Raw genomic sequence first — 16575 nt, 5'->3', positions numbered from 1 at the left:
TTTCTATTTTTACCCCTTATTTTCTGACTTGTTACACAAGTAACTACACCTATTTTGTGAATTTTCAGTTCAAAACCCCTTCTAGAAAGTCCTAGGGGGTTCTATTATGATTTTTCCATACTTGAAATCCCTAAACTACCCTTACCTTATTTCAATATTTACTAAATCTGATTAAACTACCATTTCCCATGCCTATAATACCCCTGAATAATCCTAAAATTACTAATCCTGACCAAAATCTACCAGCTATAACCAAACAGTCTAAAAAATTGGCCTCATCAATCAATATAACTAATCAGAATATGAAAGATAATTCTAACAATTAATAAACTAACAATTAATGACAATCAAACAAACTTAAAACTAAAATCAAATTAGCAACGACAAACATGGATTTATTCTATTGGAAACAAATATAGAGTCAAATCAATAGAGGAAAAATCGAAACAGGACAAAGTAAACCTAAAAAAATAAGAACTAAAACAGAACCAAATCAATGAAACAAAAATCAAAAAATTCTAAATCAATTAATATCATTTGAAAGAAAACTTACTGGTTTTTCAAGATTAATTCGACTGGACTTCCAATTCAAACCCTGGAATGATGTGAACATGTGTTCTTCAACAAAAACACATGAACACATTATTCTCGAAGCTTGACTCGAGCTTTGGACTCAGGGAATTGGGACAAATTCGAGGAACCCCAAATTTTAGGGTTTTGCCGGTCTAAGATTTGAAATCCGAGAAGATGTAAGAGGGTTTGAGGGATTTTAGTTGAGGATTAAGGGAAAGGGGAGTCAGGGGAATATAGGGTGTATTTTTGGGGTCGCTTGGGCGGCGGCGCCGCCGTGGGCAGTGGTGGCGGCGCCTAGGGTTTAGGGGATTTGGGACATTTGGTTGGGTTTTGAAAGAAAATAACAGAGGATATAGGATGAGGAGATGAAAGAGATGATATGGTGATATTTTGAGCGTGATTGGAGCTCCGCCGCCGGCGGAGGCGATTTCCGGCCGGCGGTGCTAAGGCGGAGGGCGGCGGAAACGGGGAGGGGTTCTTTAGGGTTTGAGAGATGATGCAGGGGGGGAGGGGGTGCGTTCGGACATTTATATATTTAATGATGGGGGCTTCCCATCCGTTGGATTAATCAACCTCGACGGTTGAGATTGATTCCCCGCTAAACGACGTCGTTTGGGTATGGGGTAGCTGGACCGGATATTGAAGTGGGCTTGGGGCTGGTATGGGGCCTATTTGGACGGATTTTGGGGCTTTGATTTGGGCTGGGGTGAGTTTAGCCCAAATTTGGATCTTTTATTAAGGACCCAATTTTCTTTTGACTTTGTTTTCTTGTATTTTATTCACTTTGCTTTTGTATTTTATTTTTTTGTATTTTTGTATTTTATTTATTTTTTCTTGATTTTCATAAAAATTGCTTAAAACAAAACAAAAACCTAATTAAACTATTTAACTTCTAAAAATTATTTAAAACTCTACATTTAAAGATAAATGCAACAATTAACAATTAAAAGTGCAAAGAAATTATTTTTTTGCAATTTTCTTTAAATTTGTTCTAGAACTAATTAATACCTAATTAATACTAAAATTATGAAATTAAATCCCTAAATGCACATGCATATTTTTGTATTTTCATATGAATAAAAATGCAACCAATTAACAAAAAAAATTTAACAAAAATTCACAAAAATTGTAAAATAATTAAGAAATCAATTATTCGAAATTGTTGGAATTAATTTGCTTAGGGCAAAAATCACGTGCTCACAAGTTTAAAGATTAATAAAGAAAATAGTAAGTTGAATAGCAGAAAATTGTAAATCTACTACTTTCAAAAAGTGGGAAAGTTCTTGTAAGTACTAATAAAACCTCTAAAAAGGTGGAACAAATGTCAAAGGAAAATCACAATCTGATGTTGAGAACTCTAATAACTAGTGATGTGTTATCCTTAATAGTTGAAAGAAAAAAAAAGGGTAGCTTTATTAAGCACCATCAACTTTCTATTGTGAACTAAAAGGGCAGCCCGATGCACGAAGCATCCCGCGTTCATGCAAGATTCAGGAAAGCGTCACATCTCAAGGGGTGTGATATAAGCAGCCTACCCTAATGCAAGCAGTAGTGGCTAATTCCACGGCTCGAAGCTGTGACCTACAATGATAACTTTACCGTTAGTCCAAGGCTCCCCTCTTCCTAGTTTCTTTTTTTCCCTTTTTCCTCCTATGATAGTATTTCTATATCTGCAGCCAAAGTATTTTCATCAGTTTCCTATTGTAGTTTAGTACCTCCCATCTGACTTCTCACAAAGCCTTATTCTGCACAAAATTTTAGTTCTCTTCTGTTTAAGTCTTTTTCCCCTTGCCTTTGTTTTTGTTTGCTTACATAAAAAAGACTTTCACTCAAATACAAAGTTTTAGTCTCCCATGGCTAAGGTTAAAGTGACTTCAGCACTAGAATCCAACATCCCAAACAACTTCAGCACAAAAAGTGAGAGTTTTTTTCAAGATGCCTCATTTTCTTCTTACTTAAATGGTGCTGAAGATACCTTTGTACGCAATCTTGAGCCAAGTGGAAATTTGAGCAAGAAAGCAGATGATGGTGAAATAGATATATTTAGTGCAGAAAAATACTTCAATGAAGGGGTTGATGAAGAAAATCAAGAAAATGCCACAAATAGTGAACCACAAAACAAACACAAGATTGCTGAGGCAGCTACTAATATAGCTTTTTTGAAGCAAAAAATTAGGCCTAAAACTCCAAGTATTCATTCAGAATCAAGTTGGAACAGTAGAAGTGCATTATTGCAGAATATTTCAAGAAATCATCATCAGCAGACACCAACAAAGACCAATAACAAGTCTTATGGCAAGAAATTCCTAGCCAGAATTGGCTGCAATTGTTATTGTAAGGACAAGAACTCTGTTAAGGTTGATGATCAAGTCGGCGAAAACAGTTTCAACAGTGGAAAATATCATGGAAAATCAAAACAAAACCCCATCAAAACAAGAAGCTTAGCTCAAAGTTCTGAGTCCAGTTCAAGAGGAGCTAAACATCAAGATTTGCACTTCAAGAAAATTGATGAATTGGGATTTGGAAAGGTTCCGGTTTTCGATCCTATAGCTGGAAATCCAGGTGTAAAGATACAACTGCAAAAGGAAGAAGACATCAAAAGAAAGTCCCTAGAAGTGTTTGGCTCTTCATTAACAGAGAAAGAAAGAACCAAACTGAGCCTTGAGAAAAAGGTAAGTATGTTAGCTTGGGATGCAATTGCTACAAAACCTGAAGAAATTGATATAATCAATATAGGAGCAAGTTCAGGAACATATGAGGATGATTATGCAGAAAGTGATGCAAGTTCAGATTTATTTGAGATTGAAAGTTTTCCAAGTAATAATACAGCAAATCCAAGTTTTATTAGACAAGGTTCAGATGGTATGTCATGTTATGCTCCAAGTGAAGTTAGTATTGATTGGAGTGTTGTTACTGCTAGTGCTGCTGATTTCTCTATAATGTCTGATTCAGAAGAGATGAAAATACCCTCAATTAGAACCAAGTATGGGAAAGAAACAGCAGGGAGAGAGAAAGCGAAACGTCGTTCGGGCATTCTTTTGGGATGTAATAGTCATAAGGCTGTTGGAGTTGTAGGAGATGCATATAAAGGTAGTGAAAGAATATCAATGGAGATGAGTCAGAGGCAGTTAAAGAATGAGTGTGTTGTGCCAATGACAAGGTTTCATGCTGAGAGTAAGCTGAGTAGATTTGATGGAGGAAATAGGAAACATGAATTTACTACAAGATCATTCTCTAGTTCATATGCTGGACGTCCTGCAGATTTCTTGTATATTTAGAAGAGGAAAAGGTTTTGGTTTAAAAATTCGGATTTTCCACTAGTTATCAATGCAGTTTCGGGAGTCTTGGCGTAACTGGTAAAGTTGATGCTATGTGACTAGGAAGTCACGTGTTTGAGCGATAAAAACAGCCTCTTGCAGAAGTGCAGGATAAGGTTACGTAGAATAGACTTTGATGGTCCGGCTTTTCCTCGTACCCCGTGCATAGCAGAAACTTAGTGCACCGGGCTGCCCTTCTATCAATGCAGTTTCAGAATAAATTGAACTAGCCATTTTTCTTAGTTCTTGCTCTTCTTCTAGTGTGTAATCTGCGATAGGCAGTTTAAGTATATGTTGTGAAGTAAGCTGTCTAATGCTATACGTACATCTTTTTGCTTGTGTACTTATGTTTTTGGGTTATTGCTAAGGCTATGTAACTGAATTATGATATTGTTCTTTCTAATGTCTTAGCTTATTTTAACGCTCTTAAGTAATCATCTCTTTTGTAGAACACTTAAGAAAAGAAACATTGTGAATTTGATTTTTGTCTAGTTCTATTAGTTAGGGGTGCTTATGGGGCGGATAATCACGTTTAACGGTTCGGTTTAGCGGTTATCGGATTATAAATATAGTAATCCACTAGCCATCCGATAAGACAACAGGCGGATTCGCTCAGATTGACAATTATTGGGCAATTATCGGGCGGTTTATCAGCTAAACCAAATAAAATTTTTTTGAACAATCAATACCAAACAACCAAATGCATAGTTCAAACTGTCTCTGTTAGTTGTAGTACCTTTTCCTAGTTAGAAGCCAAAGACGACTGCCAATGCCATTAGCTACAAACATTCTATTGAGAATTAGAAATTAGGGATTTAGGCATTTAAGTTTTAATAGTATTTTATATACATTGGGGTAAAAGTATAAATATAAAAATTCTTAACGGGTTAACGGTTTACCCGATAAGAAAATTGAGTAATCCGCCCGCAAACCGTTAAGCCATTAATTATAAAATCTCAATCCATTCACCATCCATTACTCCGATAATCCGATACCAATAATCCAATAAGCCTTCGGTTCGGTTCGATTAACGGTTTCGGTTCGATTTTGAACAACCCTACTATTAAGTTGTATGCTGATGTTTTTGTTAGGTGTGAGAATAAAGCCTCACACGATTAATAATCTTAATAATGTGAAGCCTTTTGGAAAAGTTGTCTATGCTTAGTTCAAAACGAATATTTTCACATCATATTAAGAGTGTCGCCAATGTTTCAAGGTGATGACCACGGAGATAGAGGAGGTATGCAATAATGCAAACAAAGTCCAACTTCCAGCAAGGACCACCAGGATTATACATATCTCTTCAGAGAGATAGCAACATTGGGGTCTACCTAGGGTTCGGGAAAGACGGCATCCCAAGGGGTTAGGCGTCGGCAATCTACCCTGATATACGTATCAATGACTGACTCCACGACTTGAATTTGTGACCTATAGGTCACATATAGAAACAACTTTACCGTTGCTCTAAGACTCCCCTTCACCGTTCACAGTTACTAGTTACTGGTAACAAATATTACTCCTGCCGCGCCATCACTAAAGGGAAGAGCTTGAGTTAATCTCAGTATGTTAGTTCAGTAGCCATTTTCATTGCTGTTCAAAATAAAACTCTATTCTTTAATTATCCAGTTATAAATTTTACAAGAATATTAGAATTTTCATAAGATTTTGTAGTTCTTTTGACAACAATGTTCAAAGTTTATTGAGTTACTTGAATGAAAGTAGCAAAAAAAAAAAAAAAACAGTAATTACATATTTGAATAGAATTGCTAAATCAGTAATTACGAATAATAGTAGTCTCAACGTACTTTCTTCATGACTGCCTTAAGCTAAGGGTTGTGTAATTACCAAGATTATGATACTAATCTCTGCATTAAATTTGAGATTGCATTTATCCACCGTTTGAAGGGGAGCCTTGGAGCAATGATAAAGTTGTTTCCGTGTGACCTATAGGTCACGGGTTCGAGCCGTGAAGTAGCCACTAATGGTTGACATTAGTGTAGGATGTCTACATCACACCCCTTGGAATCCGACCCTTCCTCGGACCCTGTGTGAACGCGAAATATCTTGTGCATCGAGCGATCTCTTTTATTTATTCGTTGTTTGGTTATTGAGATGTTTTGTGATTAGTTACTATCACTCGGACGTGCTCTTCTTGCAAGACATTCCATCTTTGCTCATCAAGCTATTTCTTTCTTAAAAAGTTTACTATTTAAAATGGTGGTGTGACTATTTTACTTCCTTTAATTAATTCCAACTTGACATGAAAGTGATATTCGTATTCATCGTGGCTACTTTACGACTGCCGGCTTGGTATAACTATTTTGTAGGCCAATTATGTTGATAAGCTTTAAAAAATTTGATCGGCATGCATGTGAGATCAGAAAAGTCATCACTATCTAGTTCTAAGGTTGGCTAACCCTAACTTGATGACATGCTTATAGAGTTTTTTGATCTAAATTACTACATAAAGCATCTTTCTTGCTCCATCATTTATTAATGACACAAATTTAAAGGCATTTCAGTTATTCTAATACAAAATGTACATTTATTTTTTTTGGTTATCAAAAATCATAAATAATATTTTTATTTTTGTATATTTTGATGCTCACATTTTTAAATCGCGCGATTAATGTGATTTTCATTAAAGCCCCCTTCCCCTTGTGGCTTATGTCTGATGCCTTTTAAACATTGGTGTATTCATAAATAGAAATAAAAATATATAAAAATAAAATAGTAAAATACTTTTAATACATAAAAATCTTGATAATTGAACATGTGGAACTTGAGCATATGTAGAAATCTTTGCTATTTTTTTATTATAAGGTATTTCTATTATAATTCTTTCTCTATCCAACCCCACCCCTCTTATTTAATTTTCTCTAGTAAGGAGATATAATTTAAAAAAGTCTTTAAATTTAAGACAATGATGGACATATATATCTCAGTGTGATAGTTGAACATACATGCTGGAAGAAAGCCAGCTGGTCTATATATAGCTGCAACTTTAAAGATGAATCAATTTTCAACAATAATTGAAAAGGTTATCCTAAATCATCTCAATCACTCAATAGGTCTAACTTATCTCACTATTGAAATTGAAATCCAATATTATTGAAAAGTAGATGAAGAAGAAAATGTACAAGGACGACTAAAGCATGTTTACATCAGTGACAAAAAAAGAAGAAGAAAAAAACACTATATTCACATATAAATCCTAGTTTATTATATCTAATCATTTTCCTTCTTGATATATTCACATGAGAACCAGTTTCATAATTATTTGTCATATAATATTATAAAAATAAAATTTCTTCAAGTTGAAAGACAACCGCTTCGATAAGGAGATATACGTTCATTTACTTAAAAACCAACAGAAACCAAACATCGAACCAACTTAATTAAAACTTCAAACGAAATAGTAGAATAATCCAAGACCGTTATAAACCAGTTTTTAATCCGAATGTGTGGCATAATTATATAACTCTAAAATGAAAATATACATGACATTTCTCTTGAATTTATTTTTTGTCCAGTGCATAAAGTGATCAGGTCTCTTAGCTCTACCTGAAATTATTTAAATTAAATTCTCACAAAGTGGTCCAACAAAATAATTAAGATCCTTATCACTTTGCTGGCAACTTACGTGTGGCAATATGTTATATGTATATAGGTTCTCTACCAAGTATCAAATTAAAGGCTTGTTATTTGACACATGTTCGCGTTCTTGTTTGTTTCACCCGATGTCTGATATTTGTATTGAAGTCTGATTTGTTAGGATTTTGCTCTGAATTTCTAATCTATTAGGACTCTCTTTCTTGAAGGAATGAAAAAGACTCCTAAAAGGATTAAATCTCCTTAATATGTCTTATCCTTTTCTTGGAAGACAAGTTTTGCACATCTATAAATTAAGGATCTCTACTTCTCACCAGAGCACAAAAAAAATATCCACAATGTAGTTTGTAAAGAGTTTTATTTTGGAGGAGATTTTTCTCTCGATAGTTTTTCTTCTTTTATAATAGTTTTATCATATGTAGATCAATTGACCAAACCATTATAAACATTTATGCTTAGTTTAGTATATTTTTCTTTTGTCGTCTGATTTATCGTCCACCAAGCTTTGTATTGTTAGTTTTCGCATGCACCATATTATTTCGATCCCAACATGATTAAATTTAAATTCGTACCGAAAAATCCAATATTAAGAATAAAGTACTCGCTAATAAAAATGACTTTATATATAGGGTTTGAAATGAACACGTACTTACTCCACACAACTTTTTTCGGTGTCCTTGTTAGTTTCAAGTGTACTGTGGTTGGCTTAATATGTCAGCTTGTCCATTTCAATTTTCAATTTCAATTCCTTTCACCTATTTATTTCTTCTTTCGTGGATTATTATCTCTTTGTGGATAACTCGATCTACTTTGAAAATTATAATGAAGCTGCATTAAGTATATTCTAGTTCAGTTTGACGCAAATGGCTTGTCACTTTTCGCTTTTTAATAGTGTACTTTATCAAAGCACTTACATTGTTATAAGCTCTTTCGTTATAAGCTTTTCTACTTTTATATTTACGAAACAAGAGATTTTCAAAGTGTAATATGTCGCATGCCCAGGGTTATGGGTTCGAGTCACCAAAGGAGCAATAACTTCAACCAAGTGGAATTAAAGGGGAGGTTAAATAAAACTAATATTACATGTAACTTTATTCTTCAGAGTGTAAATGCTAGTGACAAATTAATGCCTACTTGTTTTTCACTTAGATAAGTGGTCAAATAGTCAAGATGTTAATTCCAATTAGCAAAAAGAAAAAAAGAAAAAAAGAAGTGAAATAAGCTGTTGGCTTGAGTAAGTTTGTTTTGTTGATTGACAAAGGAACACATGCATGAACTAGGTCCATGGACAATATACACAGGTGACAGACACAATTAAGCAAAAGGCTTGCACGTGAAAGGGATAAGTATAAGTGGTTATATCTGATATTCCTTGAACGAAAAGGTTGCATATATGATAAGGAGCAGGACTCCTTACTTGAAGAGAATTCTATCCAAGATAAGGGAAGAGTTAGAAGATGAAGTTGACTAGAACTCTTCCACCAAGGAAGAGTAAAGCATTAGAACTCTAGTTAATCTTTATTTACTAACTCTATAAATATCAGTGTTGTTCTCTTTTACAGGTGATGCACACATACTGAAGTTTAGCACGAATTGAGAGCAAAATAGCAAGACATTTTGTGAGCAATTCCTGTGAGTTTTAAGAGTATGATCCTGAAGCTACACGAACCAGATTGAAGAACCAGCTCCATAAAGAGTTTTATGTGTCTTTCTTTATTTCTAGTTCAAAGTGTAGTATGCGTTTTGAGTTGTACCTTTCAGCTTTCTTAGAAGCAAATTGTACTAGGTACCTGAGTTGTATAATTCAAGTTAGAGTTAACTTGAAGTAGTCGCAACAGCCTGTGGCGTGTTGCTATAAGGGTTATTGTTAGCCCTTAGGTTTGCAAGAGGTTGTAAACTCGAGTTGTATTGTTCAAGTTAGAGTTAACTTCAAGCAGTCGCAACAGCCTGTGGCTGGTTGCTAAAAGGGTTAGAGTTAATCCTTAGGTTTGCAATAGTTTGTAAACTTTGTTGTTGGCTCAGAGTTGTAGTGAAGTGTTTGGAGAAAATCCTACTAGGTAGTAGGTCGTGGTTTTTTCACCTTTTGAGCCGGGTGTTTTCTACGTAAAAATCCTTGTGTTCTTTACTTTCTGCATTTATTATTCTGCAACAGTAGTATAAGGAACACATAAAAGAACCAGGTCCTTCCATAATTAGTTTAAGAGAATAATTGGACACCACACATAACACCCCCCCTCTTGTGTGGTAATGAAGTATAAAACATCAATTGGTATCAGAGCAGGTTATCCTTGAAGAGACTAAAACCTTAGGAGAAGATCAAAATGAGTGCACCACCTGGAAATTGGAAAGGTCAATCCACTGCTAGGCCACCACTCTTCAATGGCCAGTACTACTCCTGGTGAAAAAATAGAATGAGAGACCACATCATAGGAGAGGACTATGAGCTATGGGACACTGTCACTGATGGTCCCCTGGCTACCATAAAGAAAAATGCTGAAGGAGTAGATGTGCCAAAATAAAAAAGAGCTGACTGCACTGCTGAGGACTTGAGAAAATGGGAGAAGAATGCTAAGGCCAAGAAATGGCTTGTGTGTGGACTTGGTCCAGACGAGTACATCAGAATTCAAAGCTGTACCACTGTTAAGGAAATTTGGGACACATTGCAAGTGGCTCATGAAGGAACTCCTCAAGTAAAGAGGTCTAAAGGAACACTACTATATTCTCAATATGAGAATTTCACCATGAAGGAAGGGGAAACCATCTAAGAGATATATACAAGGTTCACCACAATGACAAATGAACGTAAGTCTCTTAGAAGGATTATTCCTGAAGAAGAAGATTTTGACAAGGGTTCTACCAGTCACTTGGGAGAGCAAATTCACTGCCATTCAGGAATCAAAGAACATTGCCACTCTTAAGTTGGATGAGCTAATTGGAAATCTCACTGCTTATGAACTTAGAAGGTAAACCATGAAGATGGATGTACCCAAGAAGGAAAGGAGCCCGACACTCAGAATCACTGAAGGTTCTGAACTAGAAGATGATGAAATGGCTATGATCACAAAGGCTTCAAGAAGTACCTAATGAGAGGGAAGGGACCTTTAAGAAGTGGAAGCTACAACAAACCAAAGGTTCCTGAAAAGCAAACCAATGAGGGGTGCTATAAGTGTGGGAAGACTGATCACCACATCAAAAACCGCCCTCAATTGAAAATTGAATGGAAGAAGGAAAGAGCTGAAAGAAGAAACAGGAAGAAGGAACAAGTTCAACCCAAGAAGAACAAAGGATCAACAAAGGCTATGGTTGCTGCTTGGGGAGAAAGTTCAGATGATGACGATGGAGATGAATAAGCACTTATGGCCATTGGAGAATCTGATGAGGAATCTGAGCTAAGTGTATTTCATCTCAAAGACAAGATTAAATTTTGTCTAAAGAAAGGCTATCTAAGTTACTTCTAGATTTCATTGATGAATCTGAGGATGCAAACAATGAAAAGGAACATCTGTCTAAGGAATGTGTGATTTTGAAAGCTAAGTGTAAAAATCTAGAACTTAGGGCTAGTGAAAGTGCAAGTGAAAATGTTGTGTTGAAGAACCAGGTTCATGAACTTGACACCACTGTCCTAGAGCTTAGATCTGAAAATTTAAAATTGAAATTAGGAACAGGTAAAAAGAAAGCTGATCACACACAACTCACTTTAGAAGAAAATGTTAAAAAAATGAAAGACGAGTTGTACAAAAGAGATGAGAAGATAAGAGTCCTAAAGGAGGATCTAAGCAAGGTCAAGCATGATCTAGACATAACCTGTAAACGGAACAGGTCCTCCGATACACTTTCATGGCTACATGAACACCATAGTAGCAACAAGAGAGGACTTGGCTACGAGACCCCTGCCCCTAAGTGGGATCCCAAAAGCAAGTACCTTACACTTCCTGAGAACAAAATTTTCACACACTGCGGTAAAAATGGTCACTACAAAAGTGAATGCACTGCAAAAGAAAAGGCTAGTCAAAAGAATAAAAAAATTGTTCAAGGGAAAAATAGGCTGCCAGGTTGGGCTAAAAAGAATCTGATTCACCCTTATGCCTATAGAAAGGGACCCAAATTAGTTTGGGTTCCTAAGACTAACCCCTGATTTCCTTTTGTAAGTCCAAGTGAAGGAGAGCAGCCAAATATGGTACATGGATAACGGCTGCTCAAAGCATATGACAGGAAGCAAGAACCAGTTCCTTTCACTCGAGGACCTTAAAGGAGGTAATGTCTCCTTTGGAAATGGAAAGAAATGTGAGATTATTGGGGCTGGAAAGGTAGGTAAGAGTGATTCTCACTCTATTGAGAACGTCTACCTGATTGATGCACTGAAATACAATCTAATAAGCGTATCACAATTGTGTGATAGAGGTAACATGGTTGCATTCACCTCTAGAAAATGCTTTGTGATTAATCTTATCACTGACAAGATTGTTTTGCAGGGAAAAGGAGTGAACAATATATATATATATATATATATATATATATATATATATATATATATATATATATATATATATATATATATATATANATATATTGTGGATCTGCCCACACTCTCTGATAATGAACTCACATGCTTAAGTGTGTTGGAAAATGATCCCCTCCCTTGGTACAAAAGACTTGGACATGCTAGTATAAGTCAACTCAACAAACTAGTCTCCAAGGACTTGGTGATAGGACTGCCTAACATTAAGTTCAAGGAAGACAAAGTTTGTGAAGCTTGTGCAAGGGGGAAGCAGGTAAGATCCTCTTTCAAAAGCAAGAAAATGGTAAGTACCACCAGAACGATGGAACTGGTCCATATGGATCTTTGTGACCAATGAGAACTCTGAGCAGAGGTGGTAAGAGATATGTTATGGTGCTTGTTGATGATTACTCTAGGTTTACTTGGACACTGTTTCTAACATCTAAAGATGAAGCATTTTACATGTTCACTTCTTTTGTTAGAAAAACTCAAAAACAACTAGGTAATCAACTTGCATCAATTAGGTCTGATCATGGTACTGAATTTGAAAATGCTAAATTTGCTGAATTTTGTGATGTGCATAGCATAGATCATAAATTTTTTGCACCTAGGACTCCACAACAAAATGGTTTAGTTGAAAGAAAGAATAGAACATTGGAAGAAATGATTAAGACTGTGTTTCTTTCTAATAAACTGCCTCATAGTTTCTGGGTAGAAGTGAACACTGCATGTTACATCATAAATAGGTGCATGACTAGACCTCTTGTTGAGAAGACTCCCTATGAGTTACTTAGAGGGAGAAAACCAAATATATCCCATCTTAGAGCATTTGGATGCAAGTGCTTTTTGCACAATAATGGCAAAGACTCCCTAGGTAAGTTTGATCCCAGAAGTGATAAGGGAGTATTCTTGGGATATTCTTCACATAGTCAAGCTTATAAGATCTACAACAAAAGAACTTGTGTGTGGAAGACATTGTACATGTGGTTTTTGATGAAACTAACATTCTTTCTGAGAGACAGGAACATGAAGATGAAGCAATTGGGCTGGTAAGAAATTTAAATGAAGCCACAGTCCAGCCTGAAGCTTCATCACAGGAAGGAACATGTGATGGAACAGGTCCTTCCACCTAGGGCAACCTGACAGGGGGAAGTTACTAGAGAGGAACTGATCCTTAAACCTCGAGGGAACTTGTCCATGAACCTATTCCTTAGTAACAAAACCAGGAAGAAACATTCAAAGAAATTAACACTCCTATTGCAACATCCACTAAATTGGATATAGATGAACCTGGTTCATCTGTTGACCAGAAGTTGTATAGGGGAATGATCGACTCTTTATTATATCTCACTACCAGCAGACCTGACATTGTTTTCAGTTTAGGTCTTTGTACTCGATTTCAGGCAAATCAAAAGAAGTCTCACTTGACTGCTGTCAAGAGAATCTTGAGATACTTGAAAAGCACCACTGACCTTTGTCTATGGTATCCAAAAGGTTGTAATTTCAACTTAGTGGGATATGCAGATGCTAATTACAGGTTTTCTTGTGGATAGAAAGAGCACCTCAGGTATGGCACATTTTCTTGGCTCATGTCTTGTGTCTCGGGCTACCAAAAAAAAAGCAAAATTCTGTAGCCCTATCTACTACTGAAGCTGAGTATGTTGCTGCCTCATGTAGTGCTCAATTGTTGTGGATCAAACAACTATTAATGACTTTGGAATTGATGTAGGTTGTATCCCTATATTCTGTCATAACACTTGTGCCATTAGTATGATCAAGAACCCAGTTCATCATAAGAGAACTAAGCACATAGATGTTAGACTTTATTTTTTTTTATGGGACAACTATGAGAAGGGTTTGATCACTGTAAAATTTTGTGCTACACATAAGGAAATTGCTGACATCTTCACAAAAGCTTTGAGTAGGGATCACTTTGAAAGGAACAGGTTAGAATTATGGATGCTTAAGATCACCTAAAAGAAACCGGTTCTAACTTAATGATTGGTTAGATAATTTGTGAATTTTGTGAATAATTAGATTAGATATTACTTAGTCTCATGCTTTTATTAGTATACTTTTGTGCCATGTGCTAAAATGTCTCACTAATGTCTAATGATATTATCCTTATTTTCGTGAAAAAATCAGTCTTACACAAGAGAAATTTTAGTGAAGAACCTGGTTCATCGAGCTTATAAGGTATGTATTCTACACTCCGCATAATTTGAAATAACTGCATATGGATCATGAACTGAAAAGAGTCCCACTTTATCCCAAACTACTTTTGAACCAATTAGTTACAAACGAACCGGTTTCATCAAAAGTCCCACTCACCTAATTGCTGAAATATTTGGGGAAGAGTCGAACGTCTTTTCAAACTAAAACTTCCAATGTGATTAGACTTCTAGACTTCAAAAAAGGGTCGTTATACTTAACCATTCCCTATTTAAATTGATCCGACCTTACCTTCTTATCTCAGTTTTCTTGAAAGATCAAAATCTCCAAAATCAAACTCTCTCCATTTATCTCAAGTTTCTGAAATGATCAAATGGCAATACCCATGAGAATCCCAAAAGACTCTGGAAACCCTTCCTCACCACCCAAAGAATCTTCACCCACACCTTCAACCACCCAAACCCCCAAGAAAAGGCATATCAAAATGATTGCATGCAACATAGTGGCCAGTAGAGAACACGATAAAAAATTGAGTGAGATGCTACAAGCTAGTCAAGCAGAAAAATCCTAAAACTCTAATGAGTCCTTCAAGTTTGCGACTGAGGGGGAAGAACCAGTTTCATATGAAACTGAGCAGGTAACTTCTGGGTTAGAAATTTCTGATGTTGCTTCTAAAATTGCTGAGAATCTTGAAAATAGGTTTGTGTTGGTTGGTACGATTGCTGGTGTAGAAACTGGTGGGTCTGGAAAAATTGGTGGTAAAAATTAAAAAAAAAGAAAAAGAAAAAAAAGAGAGTGAGGGTGTTGAAGTAGATGTGAGGGGAAAGGGAGAAGAAAGAGTAGCTGGATCTCCTTCACCCACTCTTGTTGGTTTTACTGAAGAAGGTGGAGAAATGATTGTATTAAGTGAAGAGATTAGTGATAATGAGGAGACTATGAATGAAAGTATGGGGATAGAATCACAGGAGATAGGTGATGGTTCTGGTGATAGGAGTGCAGCAGATGGGTTGGTTAGGTTAAGGAAATGGTTTCATGAACCAGTTCATTCTCTTGCTAAAATAGACAAGAGTCCCAATCTACTGTAAAAGGTGTCAGATAGTTACAATCAAAAGAAAAAGAGCAAAGTTAGAAAAACTGCAAGAAAGGGCATGGGTGGCACTAAGAGGAAGAGTGCTCCTTCTATCCCTGTAGCAACTCCTCCCACAAGAGGATGAACTACAAGGAGCCAGAAGAAGCAGAGTAAGGCCAATGTAAAAAGGCCTTAGCTGAGAGTGCCAAGAAAATCGCTTCGTAAGAAAAAGCTGGTAAGCCAAGTGGAGTTGTCTAGATTGAGGAGATGAGCCTGGTTCATAAGGATGAAGATAAAGATGTGGAAGTAACCACACCTAGTGCCAAAAAGAGAAAGATTTCTCAAATGAATTTTCAAGAAACAAAGGTTGTGGCAGAGGGTTCAGTTGTGACTAAATAACCACGTCTACCAAAAAGAGCAAAAAGGCTCAAATAGTGAAGAAAATGGTTAAGAATGTTGAGATTAAACGATTGAAGACTAAGTTGGCTGAAGTAGAGGATGAGAGAGACTATCTCTAGTGTGAGCTTGTAAAGTAAAAGGAGAAGAATTGTGGTATTCTTCAAGATATGCCAAAACTGCTTCAAGCCAAGAACCTGGTCCTTCCCAGTCTCAAATCCTTCCTAGCCCAGTTGTAACCAGTGACCCAAGTGGGATTTCTCTATTTTTTGCTCATGGTTCTATGATTTTATTTCTTCTAATGCCTTGTGGTAAGATCCTATCAATCAATGAAATTCACTGCTTTTGCTAAATGTTTGTTGATATTTCTTAGATGGCTAATATCCTTAGATTGAAAAAGAGAAAATTGAATCCATGATTGCATTTGAAGTAGCCCTAGTGGTCATGAGTGATATCTGTTAAAATCTGGTTACTTAACTTAATTATGCAAGCTTTCGATGATGCCAAAAGGGAGAAGATAATGTGTGCTTTTGCTTTGGATTGTGATATTTATAAGCTAATGAACCTAGTCCTTGATGATTTGTTTCTTTAAAATGGAAAGTGTTCTAACAATGTATTGATGTTGAGCTGAGTTGAAAAGGTTTCATGCTTATTAAAAGCATGAAGTTTGTCATCATCAAAAAGGGGAAATTTGTTGGCTTGAGTAAGTTTGTTTTGATGATTGACAAAGAAACACACGCATGAACCAGGTCCATGGACAGTATACATAGGTGATGGACAGAATTAAGAAAAAGGCTTGCACGTGAAAGGGATAAGTATAAGTGGTTATATCTGATATTCCCTGAACGAAAAGGCTGCATATATGATAAGGAGCAGGACTCCTTACTTGAGGAGAACTCTATCCAAGATAAGGGAAGAGTCAGAAGATGAAGTTGACT

At 36.1% G+C, this 16575-nt stretch overlaps 1 protein-coding gene across 1 annotated transcript; it reads left to right on the top strand.

Annotated features, from left to right (window-relative positions):
* The first annotated feature begins 2156 nt into the window (after positions 1-2156).
* LOC109238122 (protein PHYTOCHROME KINASE SUBSTRATE 2-like) lies at positions 2157-4289 on the top strand. The gene has a single exon (XM_019404551.1). It carries the CDS (start codon positions 2427-2429, stop codon positions 3849-3851), a length of 1425 nt encoding a protein of 474 aa, XP_019260096.1. The 5' UTR covers positions 2157-2426; the 3' UTR covers positions 3852-4289.
* Positions 4290-16575: the final 12286 nt, after the last annotated feature.

Source organism: Nicotiana attenuata, unplaced genomic scaffold (genome assembly GCF_001879085.1).
Source record: "Nicotiana attenuata strain UT unplaced genomic scaffold, NIATTr2, whole genome shotgun sequence".
NCBI lineage: Eukaryota > Viridiplantae > Streptophyta > Magnoliopsida > Solanales > Solanaceae > Nicotiana > Nicotiana attenuata.
The sequence above is the reverse complement of the archived record's forward strand: the minus strand, read 5'-3'. Positions and strand labels throughout refer to the sequence as shown.